This window comes from Microcebus murinus, chromosome 13 (assembly GCF_040939455.1).
Source record: "Microcebus murinus isolate Inina chromosome 13, M.murinus_Inina_mat1.0, whole genome shotgun sequence".
In the NCBI taxonomy this organism is placed as follows: Eukaryota; Metazoa; Chordata; class Mammalia; order Primates; family Cheirogaleidae; genus Microcebus; species Microcebus murinus.
In genome coordinates this window covers 78,718,068-78,738,485 of record NC_134116.1, presented here as the reverse complement: position 1 = coordinate 78,738,485, position 20,418 = coordinate 78,718,068, and the positions used below count along the sequence as shown (strand labels likewise).

The 20,418-nt window shown below is 34.0% G+C and overlaps 1 protein-coding gene across 2 annotated transcripts in view; it reads right to left on the bottom strand.

The window, feature by feature from the left end:
* The window catches only part of CDK8 (cyclin dependent kinase 8), a 102,333-nt gene that overhangs the window by 6,842 nt on the left and 75,073 nt on the right, over positions 1 to 20,418 (bottom strand). For both annotated transcript variants that reach the window (XM_012778533.3, XM_012778532.3), the window contains exons 5-9: positions 13,349 to 13,406; positions 10,902 to 11,033; positions 4,422 to 4,565; positions 1,880 to 1,949; positions 1,027 to 1,099 (exon numbers count right to left, since the gene is read on the bottom strand). In XM_012778533.3, the coding sequence (XP_012633987.1) occupies positions 1,027 to 1,099; positions 1,880 to 1,949; positions 4,422 to 4,565; positions 10,902 to 11,033; positions 13,349 to 13,406 (477 nt within the window). The remainder of the gene's footprint in view (positions 1 to 1,026; positions 1,100 to 1,879; positions 1,950 to 4,421; positions 4,566 to 10,901; positions 11,034 to 13,348; positions 13,407 to 20,418) is intronic.

The following is a 20,418-nucleotide window of genomic DNA, read 5'->3' as shown; positions in this document are numbered from 1 at the left end:
AGGAAAATTTAACCCTTTCAGGCTAAGAGAATTTCCATCTAAGAATACTTGACAATAAGGATTAAAAGAATTTTAAGGCAAGCAAAACACAACTTGTTTCCCTGAATTCTCCCTATATATATTTTTTTGAAACAATGTCTCATTGCTCACTGTGACCTTGAACTCCTCAGCTCAAGGGATCCTCCTGCCTCAGCCTCCCAAGTAGCTAGGAGTAAAGGCTCGCTCCATTACACTTGGCTAATTCTTTAAATATTTTGTACAGACATTGCTACATTGCCCAGGATGGTCTTGAACTCTTGGGCTCAAGCTGTTCTTCCACTGCAGCCTCCTAAAGTGCTAGGATTACAGGAGTACACACACCACCACGCCCAGCTAAAAATTCCCTTTATGTGTTATAAACCTTTTTTGAAAACATAAAGCTGAAAAACATGCTTAGTTATAGAGTTACAATGGTAATTTTATTGTAAACAAATTTAAGTTTGCGACAGTTGAATAATGCCACCATAATGCCATTACACAGTAATAAATATGGCATCTCTAATACTTTCCTAGAAAAAGGAACAACACATACCTTCATTGAAAGATTTCTAATATACAGGGTTCTAAGAGTTACCTTGGAAGTTAAGAATTTTGTAAACAAACTTTCAAAGAGTTGAAATACAAAATAATTAGCTTTACATAAAATATGGTGGGATTGTTTTCTTCTTGATACTTCTCTGAAATTTCTGAAACTTTAACATAACCAATGAAGAATAGTAAGTACAATTTTAAAAATGTTTCTGACAGACTTGTTACATTACTGCCTTTAGAAACTCTAATGTGACCAAACATCAGTCTGTCAAGCCATGATACAGGTCTGGAAAAGCAAATGTGTTGGCGCCCTTACTGATACACACCAACAAGATCCCTGCATCCACCACTGAAGTACACTAAGGCTGCTAAGTAATCATATAAATTAACCCAAAAAAGCCTCAGGTCAATTAGGGAAAAAAATGCATTTCATTAGTACCGTTACCTAAAGCTTACCAAATGGAATGCTTTACTATCCGGTTTAACTTTATGTTTTTCCATGTACTTGATAAGGCTGCAGTTTGTATACCTGAAAAAGAAATATTATGAGATATCTATATTAGACTTGAAGTTAATTTAACATTAAAGTTCTTCCAAACAAAATTATTTTGATCATAACTGATATAAAACATACATTGAAAACTGTATGATCAGCACAAAAAGTATTATATCAATTTTATATTTAATTCAACATTCATAATAGTAACTTCTGAATTATTACTGATGATTAAATATTAAATGTAAGATAATTTCATGAATAACAGACACTGAATACCTTTTTTCATATGAATTATATTTTAACAATTATTTTAAATAACAACCTCAGTCAAAAGTTTAACTCAGCCTTACCAATAAGTTTGAAATACATTTGTGATAAGTCTATAAACTGTACTTTCCCAATCCTTGACCTTGCATCGTAAATAGGTAAAATATTCATTCTTCTCTACTAAAACTTGTTTAAAATGAATACATAACCTAGGTCAGTAGGCAAGTGGCTATTAGCAAGGTTTATTTATTTTAGTCTCTTATTTCTTTAGCCATGATACTTCCCACTAATGTCTAACTTCCAGCAAGTAGTAAATATGGAAAGAAATGAATTCATTTTTTTCTCAAATCCAAATCAGCTGCTAATATTAGTCACCTTCCTTATAACATTTAGCTATCTTTAGAAATGAAGATTATCATCATGAAAAATATTAGTGTTAAACAAGTAAAATTACTTATTAATCTTATGTTGAATATTCAATCTTACACTGAGTATTCTGGGAAAGCAAAAATCAAAAAAGGGTCTATTTTCTTTCCAACTTACGTATTTCTTCTGAAATCTTTCATTAATGTCGAATGTTCCGGCATCTTTTTTATATCTTCCCAATCTTTATCTGTGAAATACATTGACAAGTTTTTATGCTGCCTAGGTTCCTGTTCAAGAATTTTTTAAAAATTTACCATCATTTTTATTACATTTCCTATACTTTTAACTGCCAGGAAAGCTCAGACTTCAAATAAATGCTCAGCTACAGTAAACATTTTGAACTGTAAATACAATTCCTTACCTCTCATATACCTTTAGATATCTGTTTATCTTTTTAACTTTAAACTGCCGACTTTCTATGTTTTACTATAAGCTGCCTCAATTTCTGTCCCTACAGGGGAATAAGTAAATATTTCTATTTCTTTTATTAAATAGTCCTATTTCTATTAGTAAAACCTCATATTTTCCCTTTTCCACCAAATTTCTTGGTTAAACAGCCAGTCTCTTCAATGAGAAATCTAAGATCTTTCCCCTCAGTGACTTTAAGATATATTTTTTATGATATGGCTCTTCTTTCACCTATTAAATATATTTCTTTGCATCAGCAATCAATGTAAGCAGTAATAATTGTTTACAGTAGAACGAGGTGGGATAGAACTAGTGTATTAATAAGTCAACCGGTACCTTGACTAATCTTAGTAACATTGCCCAAAACAACTCCAGCTACTTAATTTACCAAACAGACTCAGCACAGAATGTTTTGTTGGCATTAGAGTTGCAAACAATACATGCTAGATAACCATCACTGCCAAGGGCTTGTTCTCAGAGTCTATAGGTGCACAGCACTGGAACAGGTAACAGCAGCACCTTCAGGGTTTAAATGGCCGTTAGAGGTGTGCTTTTCTTTGAACCTACTTGTAAAATTAATATTTGCTAACTATCCAACAAAGATACCACAAACTGTAAACTAAATAGATACTCCTAAATGGAATTTTCTTCTGAACTATTTCCTTGCTCCAATTTCTCTATTTTGTCAATTTCTCAAGCTAGAAATCTTGAGACAATATTTTAGTCTACCCTTAATTACACAGTTCCTATAAAAAAAATTAATGTATGTCCTTTATTCTCCATCCTTATTATCACTTTATGCCTGCAGTATTGCTATAGCAAGCGGCAGGTTTCTCCGGTTTTGGTTACCTCTTAATTGATTTTTACCAGCCGCTGCCTTACTAATCTTTCTAAAATATAACACAAATCATATCTCTAGTACTACGGACCTTATCATGGACTCTTACTCTTTAGCATAGCAAATCTAACCTCTGCTGCCTGCCTTGCAGGCTCCTTGTAAACAGAGCCCGCCCTCACTGCTGAACCACACAGTAAGCGTCATCTCCCACAGAGCTCTCTGCCACATCCACCCCTCATGGAAGCCACGTTCCTTTCCCTGTGGGCTTCAGAAACGGTGGACACGTGCAGAAGCAGGAAAGAAAGGTCATTCCTATCTATCTACTCAAACCACACCTATTTTTTAAACATTCTACTTACAGCAGTGGAATGAGAGGGCAAGAATCATGTCTGTCACATCATCAATATTTTTTACTTAAAAGACGCTGCCTGGCACATGGCAGGCACTCAAATATTTAGTGAATAAATGAAATTCCCATCACAACGAAGTGCTCACTCCAAGACTGTTGACCAGTTTTTGAGACAGGTAGTATCTGCATAGTTATTCTGCATTTACTGATAACACCCTTATAAGGGAATGTAAAATTAAAACTCCCAGATATATCTGTGTTAGTCTTGAGTTATAGTGACCTGAGAAATATTCCTAATAAGAAACAATGTCTATTAAATACTTGACTAACCATAATTATTTAGGTGTTTTAAACATATTCTCATTATTCTGGACCTCTGCGCAGTTTTGGTAACTGATGAACTACCATTTTGTACCGTAACTAGGGACTGAGATACAGTGGGAGAAAACTAACAACACAGGGATGGGAGGCCTGTAAACTGTCTCCCTGTTGCAAAACAGAGGCTAGCTCACCATGGAGTGCTGCGACTTTCACCCACATCCTGACTGTTCTAAGAGAACATTTAAAAGAATGTTCTTATTGACAAGGGTTATACAGCAAAAATGTTATTATTCAATATAATGTGATTCTGTATAGTGCCCTAAACAGAAATGATGTTCCAAATCTGTATTCAAATACCAAACGGGGCAAAATTATATGTGCTGCCAGAAAACAATTCCTACTAATGAATTTTATTTATAGTTTCTACTGGTAAGAACTAAAGGCACCTTTTTAATACAGGTATCTTTTTCGTTTCAGATATCAAGCAACAAAACAAAAAAGCAAAACAAAATGAAACAAAAATAGTCCTCAAATTCAAGAAATCCATAAATATTTTCATGCTAACATGTGAACTCCACAAATTTTGCTGACTGTTTCTATGGATCTTTGATAAATGCAAGTCTTATAAACAAAGAATCAAGTAATAGTAGCTTTTATCAACTAAAAATATATACCTTTCCAATGAAGACATGTAAGTTCAAACAACAGTGATTTAAAAACAAAAACAAAAACATAATGTGTACCTGCAGGAAATCCCATTACATTGAATATTCTGTCCAGCTGGTCATGGTGATAAGGATTACTAGTTTTGATGTCCTCTTGTCGACAGTGAAATATTGGTTCTGACGTTAGTAGTTCTGCAAATATACACCCTATAGCCCAAATATCTTTAAAATAAAAAGAAAAAAAAAAGAAAAGAAAAAAAAAGGCAAGGAAAAAAGAAAAAGAAAGGAGGAAAATAAAGTGGTTCTTTCCAAAAGAAAATACATTTTTATTTTGGTGGGGAGTGTTTTTTCTTTCTTTGTTTCCCTGATAAGTCATATTAATTCCTAAGCAATTATGATAACTAAAATCACAAAACATTGTTTGTAAATATATACTCCCATGCCACCCACCCCAATTTTTCATTCCCTATTTATACCTCCATCCCACCCAGTGGCTTCACACTAAGCCTAATTAAGCTTATTAGCTGAATTTTTGGCCAGTTTTAAATGCCCCAAACATTACCTTTTCTATGAAACACATACAAAGCTGCATATGGAGCATGGGAACCACAAAGAAAACTAAACAAAAAATAAACAGAAAACCCAAACAGCCTATGAAAGTGAGCATTGGCCAAAAACAACTGGCACAAATTTTTGTAATAATTTTTTATTTATTTACTTGCTAATTTGTAAAGTCTAATAATTATCCTCTCATGTTAGCACTAATTAACAAGGTGCTATTCCAAGAGACAGTGCTTGACCTCAAACAGTCTAATGAAACAGCATTTCTACTTTAATGGTTTTCCTTTTAGTGTTTCTTTATGCTATAGCAGTGTGACATTTTGCAAATTGAAGTATTTAATAAAAAGAACAAGGAAATAGCAAAATACCACCTTTAAAATGGGCTATAAATTCATAAGAATTATTTATAAAAGCCAGGCTAATGGATTTCACTGTATACAACAATAAATTCCCTTCATTCACAAAACAGATTTGCTTTAATTCAAATTAAATTTGTACTCAATATAACTATTAATAGAGGCAAGATCTTTTTGCCAATTTAGAATTTAAAGCTGAAAATACTTCATTTCTACCCTTAACAAATCCCTAAATTGGCAATGTTAATTTCCCTACATTAAGTACTATGATGTGCACACAGCAGACACTCAATAAATGTTCTTTGATCTAACCAATACCTGTGGCAAATATAAATAACAATAGGGGACAAATAAAAATTATTATTAAAGCTGATTGTTTAGGTATGTTAATAAACTCACTTAAAAAGGAAATGAGAAAAAAATGTTTTGTTTTATTTTTTTAATTTTTTTTCTTTTTATTTGACCTTAACACATCAAGGTAGAAAAAAATGTTTATAAGTGAGAATTTCTAAACTCCAAAACTAGAATATAGACATTTAATTTAATGTAAAATTACCACATTTGTATTGCAAAATAACAAGTTAATCACCTATTTACTTAAATATTCATACTTTGACTCAAGGGAGTGATTTTTAAAAATGATATATTTGCATATCAGAGAATCAAGTCTAGCCAATACCACCATATGGAAAAGTCTCCTCAAGAAATATAGGCCAAGGTATTTTGTTTTTATCAGAAGGTAAATGGGAAAATTATTTTGTGGTGATTCTTTTTACACAGGTATCCCATGTAAATCTGACTTTTTATAATCTTACTCAATGGCTAGAGAGGCAAGCTCAGTAGATCTCAAAGAGGGATGATGGTTCATTTTGCATGTTTAAACCTCTACTCACAACATACTCAAGAGACACTATAACAATTCATCTGGTTAGCTACTAAAAATTCCAAAGAAGAAAATAAAGTATGTAAAGAAAGATGAGAGGTAAGTACTTCAGCTATCATTATGGCTTTACTACTGCTTTTAAAATAAAAAGGTAATTAGGAAAAAACAGTTTATTGAAACTTGCTTAACCCCACCCTAGCAACATCTTTCTTTATATCTTCTACCTCTCTTTATCAATTTCACCAGTCGTCTTTCCTCAAAATCCAGATCCAGACATTATTTATGAACTTTGAGTCAGCTGATCAGGCTATTATTTTAGACAAATTTCTAATTTTCGCATATAAGTCTCTCATTCCTACCTTGCCTATTTTTTCAGATTGTGACAAATTCATCAAGTCTCTTTCCTGCTTACCTAACTCCTTCCAGACTTTTCAAATTAAAAACATAAATCCCATCTACTTCTTAAAATGTATGATACTTATACTGGGCTAACCAGGCAAAGTAAATAGTAACTGGCATGTTACATATACAACGTATACAAAAATTGGGAGGAAAAAGAGTCTGTTCAGTAAGATGAATATTTTAATCCATAGGTATACCAATAGCAAACTTCTGTCTGGATAAAAGGGAGTAAATTCTCATTTTCCCTATTTTCTGTTTATTTCCCACTTAGCAGAATACCACAAATTTAGTAGGCATTCAGCTATTTGAGGACAAATACTGGAGCTTGAAAGTCCATACTCTAGTAAAACTTTTAAGACTACTTTAGTGACAATTAGAGATTTATATTCCCCTTTCAGCCTTCTCCCCAAAGTCAATCAAAGAAAGAAACAAACAAAAAAATCCACTCAAAACTGAATTAAACTTTGTCCCCAGAATTACAATGTTTACTAACCTATTACTTCCTCTCTTTGGTTTAATGATTCAGCTTGCAGTTCTATACAACTGAATAAATGGTCACAGCACTAAAATCTGTTTGTCGTGGTGGTGGTGACATGTTAGTTTGATATGTTCAGATGAGATCTTCCCCCACACTTTTGTTCCTTCTTAGTAGCTTTACATAACCCACCAAATTCCAATAAAAGATTTAACCCTTCTAAATGATGTAAAATGAATATATGAATGTATTCAGCAAATTAATTATATGTATGTTCAACCACAAAGCTTATTCTACCACCTGCTCACAATACAACTACCAGGGCAGTCAAAATGCTAGGGCAGTTCTTGCTAAGTAGCTTTAACGGTGGTATGGGGGATTTGTTGAGCATTTATTTTACTGAACCTTTAGGATACCTTTGTAGGTAATAGGAATGGAACTGTGGTAGAGACTAGAATCAAGGAAGAAGTTTCATTTTATATTTCCTTACCTTTGTTTTTAAAAACATTAAAAATGGTTGTGTATGATTTCTATCTCAAACAGAAAAGCAATTAGTAAGATATCTACATTATAACTTTTGAGCTAATGTTTTGATAGAAGAAAAGGTCCTCTAAGATCTTGGGCACTGCTGAGGAAATGGCACTGACCCTGGTTTCAATCATTTGCAACCAAATTGGTTTCCTCTGTGACGTCCCTACCTCGGAAGGCAGTTATCTAAAGCCATAGAACTTTTACAGTTGAAGGAGATCTACGAGGATGACTCACACTAAATTTTCATTTTCGGAAAATGAGGCTAAAAGACTAAATGTCTTGCATGCACCTTGAGTGAGAAATAAGACAACTCTCTGTTACTTCCACTGTTCAAAGATAAGTTATTTTATGCATATATTCATACTGTCTTTCCAATGGGCTGTAAATCTCTTAAGGGCAGGGACCATAATTTGCACTCACATTAGCCTCTCCTAAGTTTAAAAAGTTTACATAGTAGTTACCCAATAAATTTTGATGTTGGTGAGAAGGAGAAGGAAGCAGAAAAATATAAAAGCCTTCTCTCCCCCAAATTATGCAGCCATTGAAACAAGGTACTACCTTTCTAACTGCTGATAATTAGCTTTGTGACACACATCCTACATTAAAACTGCTGGACTGCAGAATGTCCTAGTGAATAATAGGTTACATAAATCTTCTTAATGTTACCAATAAAATGTAAGTTTCTTAGGAAAAACAAGAAGATAATAAATAATGAGCCAGAGTCACAAGCTTTTGTGATAGTGTATTTTTACTCAATTTAAAACAATTCAAGTCTGTGAGAGGAGCTAAGATTAGGCAATCATTTTCTTATTTATATAGTCTGTTAATATGTCTTACCAAAAGTAACAGTGCTTTTAAATATCCATTTTCTAGGTGGAAAAAAACAGCTGAATATCATTATTAGTTTGTATAGGTGTCCCAAATGCATTTAGAGTACACTTGCAAAAAAGATATTCAAATGTATATTTAGCTAATAACATGTATTCAGACATAGGGTGGGCTTAAATAATTTCTACACTTCCTTGTCAGGGACAAGATTAATTTGTTTATGCAACAAAGAGCACTGAGTTTTCACTACATACCACATAGGCAAAGGTTTATAATGGTGAACAGGTAAGTGAAGGTTATTTTAGTGGATTCGAGATGCCATTCCAGGCAATAAAGACAGTAAGAGGATGGAGTGTGATGGGGGAAGTAGGGTGTTATTTTAGACTGTGTGATAAAAGAAGTTCTCTAAGAGGTAGTACTTTGACTAAAGTCTGAATGAAAAAAAGAAACTGGCCATGTGGAGACGTGGAAGATGGGAGGCAGACAAAACAGGTAAGAGAAGGCCTCAGTCCACAGGACTATTGTTGAGTGGGAAGCAGATTTGTCCTATACAACTCTGGGAAGATTTTGTACTTGGAAATACCAGCTACAAAGTCTGCATTTTGAACAGTTGATCCTCCTCCCCACTCTCTGCCATTGCCCTGGGGCTGCCAAGTGTATAAAGCTTGGGCCAAAAGTTGGAGGATTCTCCCTGAAGACTTTGAATGGTCTTAGAGGAAAGAATTTTTTCTAGCATTTAGGGTTTCCCCAGGTAATGGTGGCTCTCGGCTGGATCACCCGAAAGTTGTCAGTCTCTGAGCTCCATGATTTATGTACACAAAAGTTCCCAAGTGGCTTTTTTATTAAATATGGAGAGACACATATGAGGGTCACTGAACAGTTGAAGAGTACTTGCCACATGGAAGGGAGAGATCAAGACATACAAATGAAAAGAGTGCCTACAAAGAAAACAGGTAATTATTATAGGAATATTGGAAATTACAAACAGACACTGTAATTACTGTTCTCACAGATATTTGAGAAGTTTTTCTTTCTATTAAAAAAACCAAGGTGCTATGAAAAAGCAGCAATCAGAGAACTTCTTATTCTTAGAAATAAAAAAGACAAAGACAAAAAAACAAGAAAAGTAGCAGTATAAAGGATCAATCCAAGAAGTGTAACATCTGACTATGCTGAGTTTAGGAAAGAGAGAAATAGAAAACATTGAGGAGGAAATCAAAGGACTACACACAAGAGTTTTCCACAGATGTGATATGCATGATATGAATGTCAGACTGTGTGCATTAAGTGGCCAGCATTTCATTAAAATGTAAGAATGAGAAATATTGTTTTCAGAAAGAAAAAACCCCAGGTGATCCACCAATGATTGGAAACAAGATTGATGTGAACTTTGGAGGAGTATTATCAAAATTCTAAGAGCAAATTATTTTATACCTAGAATGTTAAACCCTGCCAAACTATCAAGTATGATAAAGGCATTCTTCAGAAATATAAGAACTAGAGAAGTTACCTCTAGGATACCATTTCAAAGGAAGTTACATGAGAATATACTGTAACAAAATAAGGGATGAAATCATGAGATCCAGAAAGCAACAGATCTAACCAAGAGGAACAAAAAAAGGAAAAAGTCAGGATGAAATGGTAGATTGTGCCTGGAGACCAACCAATTCAGAATATAAAACTCCAGGTTGGAGTTACTAGCAATAGAAACTCTGGTTTAATAGCATCCTAGAGAATATAAAACAAGTTAAGGAGGTAATGAAGACATAAAGAAGAAAGGAAAAGAGAAGCACATTAGAAAAAAACTACTTGATGGTGAAATACAACAGAATAAAATGAAGCAAAATAAAGATGTCAGTGATGGAGAAGTAGTGGTAAAAGGAATGTGGTAGCTGAGCATTAAATTCATTACAATTTGTAACTTAAGCATAAACAACTGTGGGAATTATGGTTAGCAAACAGAAAAAAATGTAAACATTCACAGAGTGATGATATTACTACTGTAGCTTATTAATTGAGAGGCTGGTAGAAGAAGTATAAGAGCACTAACTTCCTAATTCTTCATAAAAGGCAGGGAATCAATACTATCAAAAATGAAAAAGTGGGTTAAAATGACCTAAACTACTAAATTTTTTTTCATAATGTTTTTCTTTTAATTTTAGGGAGATCTTTTAGAAGTTAATGTTTTTGGTGAAAGAAATATTTGTCTGAAGTTCAAGGATTTCAAAATTTCACTGTTTTCTCTTTTCAAATAAAATTAAATGCAAAACTTTTGCTTAAAATAGAATGCATAGGATGATCTCACTTATTTAAAAAAATTTTAACTATCTTTCTATGCAGAGAGGTGTGGAATCATATACCCCTAATGCTAATGACGGGTATTTCTAGGTAGTGGAATTTTGGGTTAGTTTTTGCTCTTACTTTTATAATTTGTTTTCCTACTTGATTAAAAAATATATAGGAATATGTATCTTTTACAGAAACTTTTAAAAAGTCATGGAATTTTATTTAGTTCCACTCACCAATAGCTTTGGTATAATGTCTTGCTCCCAGAAGCAACTCAGGGGCTCGGTACCAGAATGTTACAACCACTGGATCCAAATCTGCTAAAGGCTTCAAAGGTGAATTAAATAACCGGGCAAAGCCCATATCGGCTGTAAAACAGAAAAAAAAAAAAATCATGTTAAGCAAATAGATTTTTACTAATACAACAAAGCAGACTAATTTAAGCACTGTTATTTAGTAAGATATGAAAAATATGCTGAATTCTGGGGGGAAAATCCCACAAAACATCTTACCCCTTTTAGAAGTCTAAATATAAAGCAAGTTTGAGGTTTCTGTTTTCTTCAAACTGCTGTGACCCAGCTCCTCAACTGGGTAACAGACAAGCTCTGCTGCCTGAGGTCAACAGTGACCATACTCCTTCAGGCAATTCCTTCCCAACTGTCACACCACCCCTGGGGACAGGGTTGCTGAGCTGCATTTTCATTCTCAGTCCTGGTCACAGGCACAGGGAAACTGGATCAGTTAGGGTGAGGCTTTCCATTATTTGCATCGACAAGCCTTTTCAGTTCCCTCTGATTAACTACACCAGTGAATACACTCCATTTATTTTGGTTGAATTCTAATTTTGAAGAATCATGGTACATTTTTTAAGCTGGAAAAGACTTTAGTTAAATCACCTCCTCCTCCAGATGAGGAAACTAAAGTTCAATAAGTGGTTTGACAAAGTTCACAAACTCATACCTCAGAGCTGGAACTGAGCTTAGATACAGTTCATAGCATTTAACACAATTTAACATGTAAGGTAGTTATTCAGGCATGGCTGCTTATCCTGCCAAACCATAATCTTCTTAAAGGCAAATCTGTGTCTCTTTCATCTCTCTATCCCTAACAGTATCACGTACAATTGTCATTACACATAGCTTTTGCCTAATACATGTTGAATGATCACTAGTCATACCACCTATTCAGAAATTTCAAAATTCATTCACCATTTGATAAGTTTAGTTCTATTCTCTTAATATATACATTTTATAATGAAGTAGGCTCTATTCTAATCAACTTAATTATGAAGGTTAAAAAACCCCAAAAATCTGGCAAAGAATTAAAACCAGGAATCAGATTACTAAATACTAGTTTACAGGAAACTAGTATTTCTTCTTAAATGTGAACTCTTTAAGACATAGTGTTGCTCAAACCTGACATCATATATGTTCCATAAACATATACTTCCAAACTAGATTATTTTAATGTATTATATTAATTTTCCCCAAATTATACAGTAGAGAATACATTTGCAACTACTGCTTGGCTAGGTCCTTTCTATTTTGCATGCTTGAAACTTACATTTGAATTTGATGCCATCAAATTGGATAGGACGGACTCCTTTTTAAAAGCACATGTAAAGACTTAGGCATTTATTTGATGACATTAGGATAAGTACTGACAGGGTCTGGTTCTCAAGGAAAGCCAATGGCTTGGAGTATGCTGAGGTGCATCAAGTGTTCTCATAACTAAAAATTTGCAAAGTTTATATCATAAAAGAGCATTTTAAGAGTCTAATTAGAAAAAGTGAGATTGGGGGGTTTATAAGGGAAAATAGGGAAGAAGAGTTAAGAACACTTGTGTTTTTGTTTGTTGGTGACGTGATACAAGTCAGCTGATCCTTCTTATTCATATTAAATCTTGCAATCAGAAATTACTATTAACTTTATTAGTATATACTCCCACAATCCTGCTGCCTTTAAATTAGTATAATTTAGTTGTAACAATTCTTTTACACACACAAAAAAAAAACTAAATATATGTGACAAACACAACTTGGAAATGACAATGAAAAAAAAAATAACCAGTTAGGTTAAATAAATTTAGTTCTATCCTTACAGATTATCAGACCAGAAATGTGTAAAATTTTGCTTTGATATATAGGAAAATAGAGCTATCAGAAAACATGTCAAGGTACAGAATGCCCATTAATTTTTTCCCTTCAGGCAAAGGCCTACTACAAGACAGTACTGTTAGAATGTAAGGTTCTGTACTTTCCCTAGTTTGTAGCTCCTAATCTAGATGAGGTCAGTAGAGGATTATGTTTGCATCTAATCTGGCTCAGGTGAACATTATGGTAGAATTATTAGCATACTGTATGCCCTTGTGACTAAAGGTGAGGCTGGCATCTAACAGGGATAGAAGCCACTCACCTCTTTAGGCTATTTTTAATGAAGGCAGAGGTTTCTAGGAAACTTGCACAGCTTGTTTCCTAATTGGGACATTTCAGTCTCTAAAGAATGTCTGACACCTTTCAGGAGTGTGAAACATTTTTCACTTTTACGTATACTCTTTAGAAATGGCTTCGATCATATGGAACTACATGAATAAATGCATATTATTACAGCAAAAATTAGAAGTGATACAGCTGCCTGCAAAAATTAAGAGTACTACACTGTGACTTATCAAAGATATAACATACCAATTTTTACTCTTCCTCGCTCAGGACCTTCACCCATAACTAAAATATTAGCAGGTTTCTGTGGAAACAAAATAGTGTTTTTTTTCAGTAGACAGTAGTGGTTTCTTTTAAATAGACAATATGCCAGTATAACATAAATCCACCTTTTAAAAAACCTCATTTATGCAAAAATTAAAACCAAATACAGGAAGTCACCAAAGCAACTGTATGTGTATATATGCAAAGCAGTATGCAAATTTCACAAAGGCCTAAATATGGCAGTGCTTTTCTCCATGCAGAGCTAAGGCTTTGCTTGGCCCTCTTATCAGTCTATTTTCACTACCTTGGAATATCTCTCAGAGTTAAAATGTTGTGGTTCCTTCTCACTCTTTCAATGTAAAATGTCTGTGATTTTTAAGGGAAAGTGAACCTGCAAAGACAATTTAATACAAGGTAGTAAATTAATTACAGGCAAGGAGTCACTGATAATCCTTTTTCAGAAACAGCAAGATATGTGTCTGTGTTTAAATAAATGAATTATAGAGAAATTTAATAAAGTATTTTTAAAACAAGTTAGTCAATTTTTCATAAGCACAGTTTTGAGTTTTTCACTTTCAAATGAAAAAGGAAGCTAAAATTTAAAGTGAGATTTTACAAAAGAAGTATTTCAGACAGTTTTAAAATCTATAAAAATATATTGGATTAACCTACATCTGTTATGGTATCTACCACACTATCCTACAAAGGGTGCCCCTTCCTCAAGGAGGAGGAGGAAGTAGTAAGACAGGTGGGGACAGAACAGAGAGAGGAAAAGAAAAAAGCAATTGGTTTTCTCCCCAAACCTTATTCACCCTGCCATCCTGCGATCTACTTCATCTGACTTTTTAATTCTACCTGTTTGCTACATAAAAGTGAAACTAGATTAGAACACCTCTTCAAATACTGATCAAAGCAACCTTAAAACCAAATTAAAGATTTTAATGAAGGCCGTTTACAGTGGTAACCATTACACAGGCTTTCTAAGCATATTAGTGATGGCCTTTAAGCTATTACTGCTAACATTTAATCTTCAGTGTATTATTCTAAAAAAATTATTTTTTTTATTCCCAGAAAAAAAAAAGTTATTGCTGAAATGGTAGCACATACATTTCAGAGGTTAAAAATTCCTACAATGTTTAAGGTGAGAAAACTAGGCACCAGAGAGATTAAATGACTTGCCCTTAAGTATAATCAGTAAGGTTGGGCAGCAGCAGAATCTACTCTGTCTCTGAACAGTCTGGGGCTCCTCTCCTAATATAACATCTTGAAAGTAATTTCGTGTAGCAATTTTTGGAGTTAATATGTATTGCTGTAGTAATAATGATACTATAAATGTTTTAAGAAACAAACTCAGAACCATACAAATACACTTCTGACCACTAGGATGATTGGCTAAGTATCAAAAGTAAGCACAGCACTAACAATATTCCCTAGGTGTTGCCCAGGACAAGTAAAACTGCTTTCATGGACTGTTAATCAATCAATCAACACTGGGTTACTCTCTGCAGTCTCTTAGGGCTCAGCCTACTTCAAAGTGAAGCCAGATTTCTGAAACAGTGAAGTGTTGAAGGCAGAGGCTTTCCAAGTAGAATCAGGTAGGTTTCCAGTAGGTCATTAACTATGAAATGTCTGATTTACTTAAGTACTAAGTCTGACAATTGCTATCTCTGGCATTTCACTTTGATCCTTCTTTTGGTTTTTTTCCCCCTGTTGTGAAGGTACATTCTCAGTCTTACAAATGTGTGTTTTGGCTTGTGATTATTTTTCACATTTTGTTTTTTCAGAGCCATTTTTGTGAAACTATAGATAAGTCAAAAATTCGTGTTATTTTTGAATATGAGTTTTATCATGCAACCAATGCAGTCCAGACAGCTCGAAATACCATCCAAGCGTTTGGGAAGGATGTGGCTAACGCACACACAATACATCAACAGTTTGAGAAGTTCCATTCTGTTGATTTTAATTTTGAAAATGAGCCATGTCGGTGACCTGAGACCAAGGTGGATAATGATGAAAAAGCTGCAATGGAAGCAAACCCATCTCAACCTAAGTGTGAATTAGTAGCAAGGTTTGACATTACTATTCCAACAATACTGGAAGATTTGAAACAAATCGGCAAGGTAGAGAAGCTGGGGAGATGGGTACCGCATGAATTAAATGAGCATCAAAAGAGAAAGTATCTCGAAACGTGCCTTTCTTTGCTGTCACAATGTAAAGGTGAACCATTTCTATACGGTATTGTTACATGTGATGAAAAATAGATTTCTGACAATCGCAAGCATTCAGCACAATGGTTGGACAAAGATGAAGTGCCAAAACACAGTCCCAAACCAAATATTCATCAAGAAAAGCTAATGGTGTCTGTCTGGTGGTCCAGCTCTGGTCTTATCCACTACAGCTTCACGAAACCTGGTCAGTCAATTACAGCAGATGTCTACCTCAGCCAATTGGACGAAATGATGAGGATGCTTGTGATTAAGCAGCCAAGACTGGTCAAATAGAAACAGGCCAATGCTCTTGCAAGACAAGGCTCGACCACATGTCACAAAAACAATGCTGCTCAAACTACAGCAGCTGGACATGGAAACTCTCTGTCATGCACCTTATTCACCAGACCTTGCACCAACTACCACTTCCTTCCAGGCTTTGGACCACTTCTTGCAAGGAAAAATACTCAGTTCTCAACACGCTGTGGAAAACACCTTTTGTGATTTCATCGCCACTCACTCTCCAGGCTTCTTTGCTGCTGGCATAAACAAGCTACGGTTAAGATGGCAACAATGTGTTATAGTTTGGGCACATACTTTGATTAGTTGTATTGCTTCTTGTTTGAGATATAATAAACTACACTTTTGATTTGAAATTGAACATTTAATATTTAAGACCTAATATTTAGCCCATCATATCTTTAGTGATAGTTGGCGATTCTTAAAACAGTTAGAAATTTGCCTCCAGCTGTAGCTAAAACAGAAACGCTAATTTTCTTATGCACATTTTATATCCTGGTTCAAATGGGATATCAAAAAGTTTAAGATACAAGTAACAACAAAATTTAATTATAGGCAAGAACATTTTTCTCCCTACTGACAATAAAGAGTGATACCCTTCTTAATTGTGAAATAACTTGTAGTTTATTATATAATAAGTTCTCAAAATAGTATGAATCTATTCATGAAATTTTTAATAGTTCTTGTACTTTTTAAAAAACATTTTTCCTTCTAGAATTCAATATTTTTGTAGGAAAGTTAACTTTTTTCAAACACAATTAAGAAAATACAATTAACTACCCAGATTTAACCATATTTTTTTGGTATATTCTTTCTTTTGTCTTTCTTTCTTTTGGTATATTCTTTGTTTTGGTATACACAGTATTTTCTTTCTACTATTTTGTGGTTTGCTTTTTCCTGTAACACTGTAACATTATTTAAACATGAAAATAATTTTAAATGACTGTATAAGACTTCATTTTTTTTCTTTCTTTCTTTTTGCCCAGGATGGAGTGCAGGGGTGTGATCATAGCTCACTGCAGCCTAGAGCGCCTGGTCTCAAGTGGTCCTCCAGGGCCAGCACTAGGATTATAGGACTGAGCAACCAGGACTGGCCCAGTTCATCTTCTCTGTGTGCCAGAATTTACTCGACTATTCTCTAGTTGTTAGACATGTAAAGTTTTTTCAATTTGCAACTATTATCATTAATTCTGTGATGACCGTTTTATCATTTTTAATAATTTCCTTAAGAGAGTGCTAAAATAGTGCTAAATCAAAAGGAATGAATATTTTTAAAGTTCTTGATAATTTTTATTTTCTAAAAAGGCTGTAATTTATGTCACAGCAGTAGCATTCATTCATTCAAAACACTGGAGGCAAATTATGTACCAGACACTGTCCTTGGTATGTCATAGATAATAGTAACAAAACAGATATGGTCTCTGTCACATATGGAAACCAGACATTAGAAAAAGCAAACAAATACATAAAAAAGCAACAAATTGTGATAAATGCTACGAAAGAAAAAAAGAACTGAATCAGAATAACGGATACAGTGGTGAGGGAAGGTCTCTTTGAGGTGACATTTAAGCTAGGACCTAAAAGATGAGAATGAACCAGCCAGAGGAAAGCGTTGCTTAGTAAGTGGCATGTAAGTGGGTGTGGGCAGAAGAAGAACTGTTAGAATAGAAGGAAAAACAAGGTCTGAAGTCAGAAACAGCTTGGTTTATTCCAGAAGGCATTTGTGAGTAGTGCATAATTCACAGGGTAGGGTATGCTGGCAGGAAATGTGGTTGCAAAGAAAGACAAGTGGGGGTTGGATAGTGCTGGGTCTAATTTGCAGATTAAATGTCCTTTTTATCTATAAAGTGAGATTTCATTGAAGAGTTTTAAACAGAGGAGTGACAGTTTGACAGCAGCAACCTGAATGTTAGTTACATGCCAAGTCCTTTGCACAGATTAATTTAATCCTCACAATGACTCTTAAGAGGTTTATTACTCCACTTTACAGTTGAGATGACCAAACCCAGAAAGGCTTCAGCTGAACCGAGTTAGTTCATGTTAGCCATTCATACTGGCTCTTTAGTAGTAGAGGGAGGGTTCAAACACAGGTGGTTTGGTTCCAGAATCCATCCTCCTAACTACTGCATTATACTGCCACAGCACCATCAACAACTGAGGACTACAATCTGATAGGAAAAAATGGTATCTCCTATATATCAATGCATTACTTTGTTAGTGACACTGAACTTTAAAAAATATACGTTTATACATACGAACTATGCATGTGTCTAGAGTGAATTAATTGCTTGTATCATGTGTGGCCTGGACTCTGATGAGTGTGGGTGTTTTTATTAACAATTTATATAATCTATTATTATTTCTTCTTCTGGTATGTTCCAAAAGTTTTTGTTTTTATGTGTCCTTCAAACAATTTGTTTGAAGCTATATATTTCTGCCTACTTTGTACAATTTCAAGGAATTCTAATATTGAGATGTGCTTTTCAATTTGCAATGGATGCATATATTTAACTCAAGAATCTCTTTTGTACTTCAAACTTTGTATTAAACAGCACATTTTCAATTGATGTCTAATAGTTAAGAAAACATAATTGTCTTTACTTGTAGTTTTATTGTGTTCTGAGATATTAATGTAGACTTTGTGCCTTTGTCAATACTTACTATGTACATCTTTACTGTCAAGTAAACATTGAGCTTTTCTAGTCACAAATTTTTGGAGATGTTTACTCAAAATATACTGTTAGATAACTCTAAATTCCAAGTATATCTCATTGCCCTAGTATATCTCATTGCTTTACTCTAATTTTTGCTCATTCTTTTTTTTTTTTTTAAAGAGATAGGGTCTCATTCTGTCCCCTAGACTGAAGTGCATAGGTCACTGTACTCTTGAACTCCTGGGCTCAAGCAAAGTGATCCTCCTGCCTCAGCCTCCCAAATAGCTAGGATTATAGGAAATGCAACTGCGCCTGGCTAATATTTTAAATCTTTTGTAGAAACTTTGCTATGTTACCCAGGCTGGTCTTGAACTTCTGGCCTCAAGTGATTGTCCCACCTCAGCCTCCCAAAGTGCTGGGATTACAGGTATGAGCTATCATGCCTGGCTGGCTCATCTCTTTATTTAAAAATTTTTGTCATAATTTGATAGAAAAATGTCAAGGTACACATATTTCTATTTCTTTTTGTACAACTGCCAAACTGAACAGACCATAAGTTCTTTGCTGTATTTTCACTACTTTAATCCTTCTGATGTCATGTGTTTCAATCTTTTGAAATAAAATGTATTTTATCTGATACTACAGTAATAACTTATTTTTTTATATACCAACAGACACAGGAGACTTTAGACCAACAGTTCTCAGACTCTCTTCTTCCCCTAAATATTTGAGGAATGTGATGGACGTCTATAGAAGATGAGGAAATATAGTTAAGTGGTTAAGAATAAGCCTGAAAAAAATCAGGGATGCCATCAGCTACTAGTTATGTAATCTTAACTTCCATTTCTTCATTTATAAAATACAGATAAAAATAATGACAGTCTAGGGTGTTGCATAGATTACATGTGACTAATGCACATAAAAGCCCAATATATAAAAAGTCCTAGATGTATTATAGTTAGATAATTAAAATAGCAGCTAACATTATAATCTGTTAACAGTGATTCACTACTACAAGTGGTTCTTAAGTAAAAACTTCTGGGGGGCTGAGAGGCTGAGGTGGGACCCATGAATGATTGGATATGCCCTCAAGATGGATTTTCTGTACCACTCCATGAGATACTCCTAATTGCTTTTGACCACTTTCTAGCTTTGTGTCTCTTTATGACTTTTACAGATTAAAAAACTGTTTATTATTAGCAATAGTTTTCTAAAAAGTAACAAAAATATACATTCATGTAGAAAATTATACAGGAAAAGTATACAGGAAGTAAAATTCACATGAATCTTACCTCACAGAGTCAAATCATTAAAAACATTTTTTGGACATAGTTCCAGATTTTTCTAAATCTGTATTATTTACATTTAATATAAATATCTTACAAAAAGCTCTTGATTCCTGTTTTAGTTTATTCAACAGTAAACAAATTTCTCTATGTAAACTGATTTAACAGTTGAATAGAATTACTGGATTTATCCTATTTTATTTAACCAATCCCCTATCATGACTATTTCTGAACCAGAACTGTTCCAGAACATTATTAAACACTAGTGGTGATAGAATGTTTGATTAATAAAGGCTGCTGATTGGGGATATGGGTTGTAATACACATTAGTGTTATTCTTTCGGCACTATTAAAAAGGTGAATTTTGTTAATAGGTTTCCAAATACAGATTCATCCTCACATTCTTAAAATGTGCTTCATTTACTTACAGCACAGGATTATTTTAGGTCCACTTGGATCCTATATGCTAACATTTAAGATATATACATAAATATTTACATGTGATACTGGTCTAGGGTTGTAGGCATTATCTTTATCAGGTTCCGTGCCAGTGTTATGCTTTCTTCCCACAAAGTTATTAAGAAAATTTTCTTTTCAACTGTTTG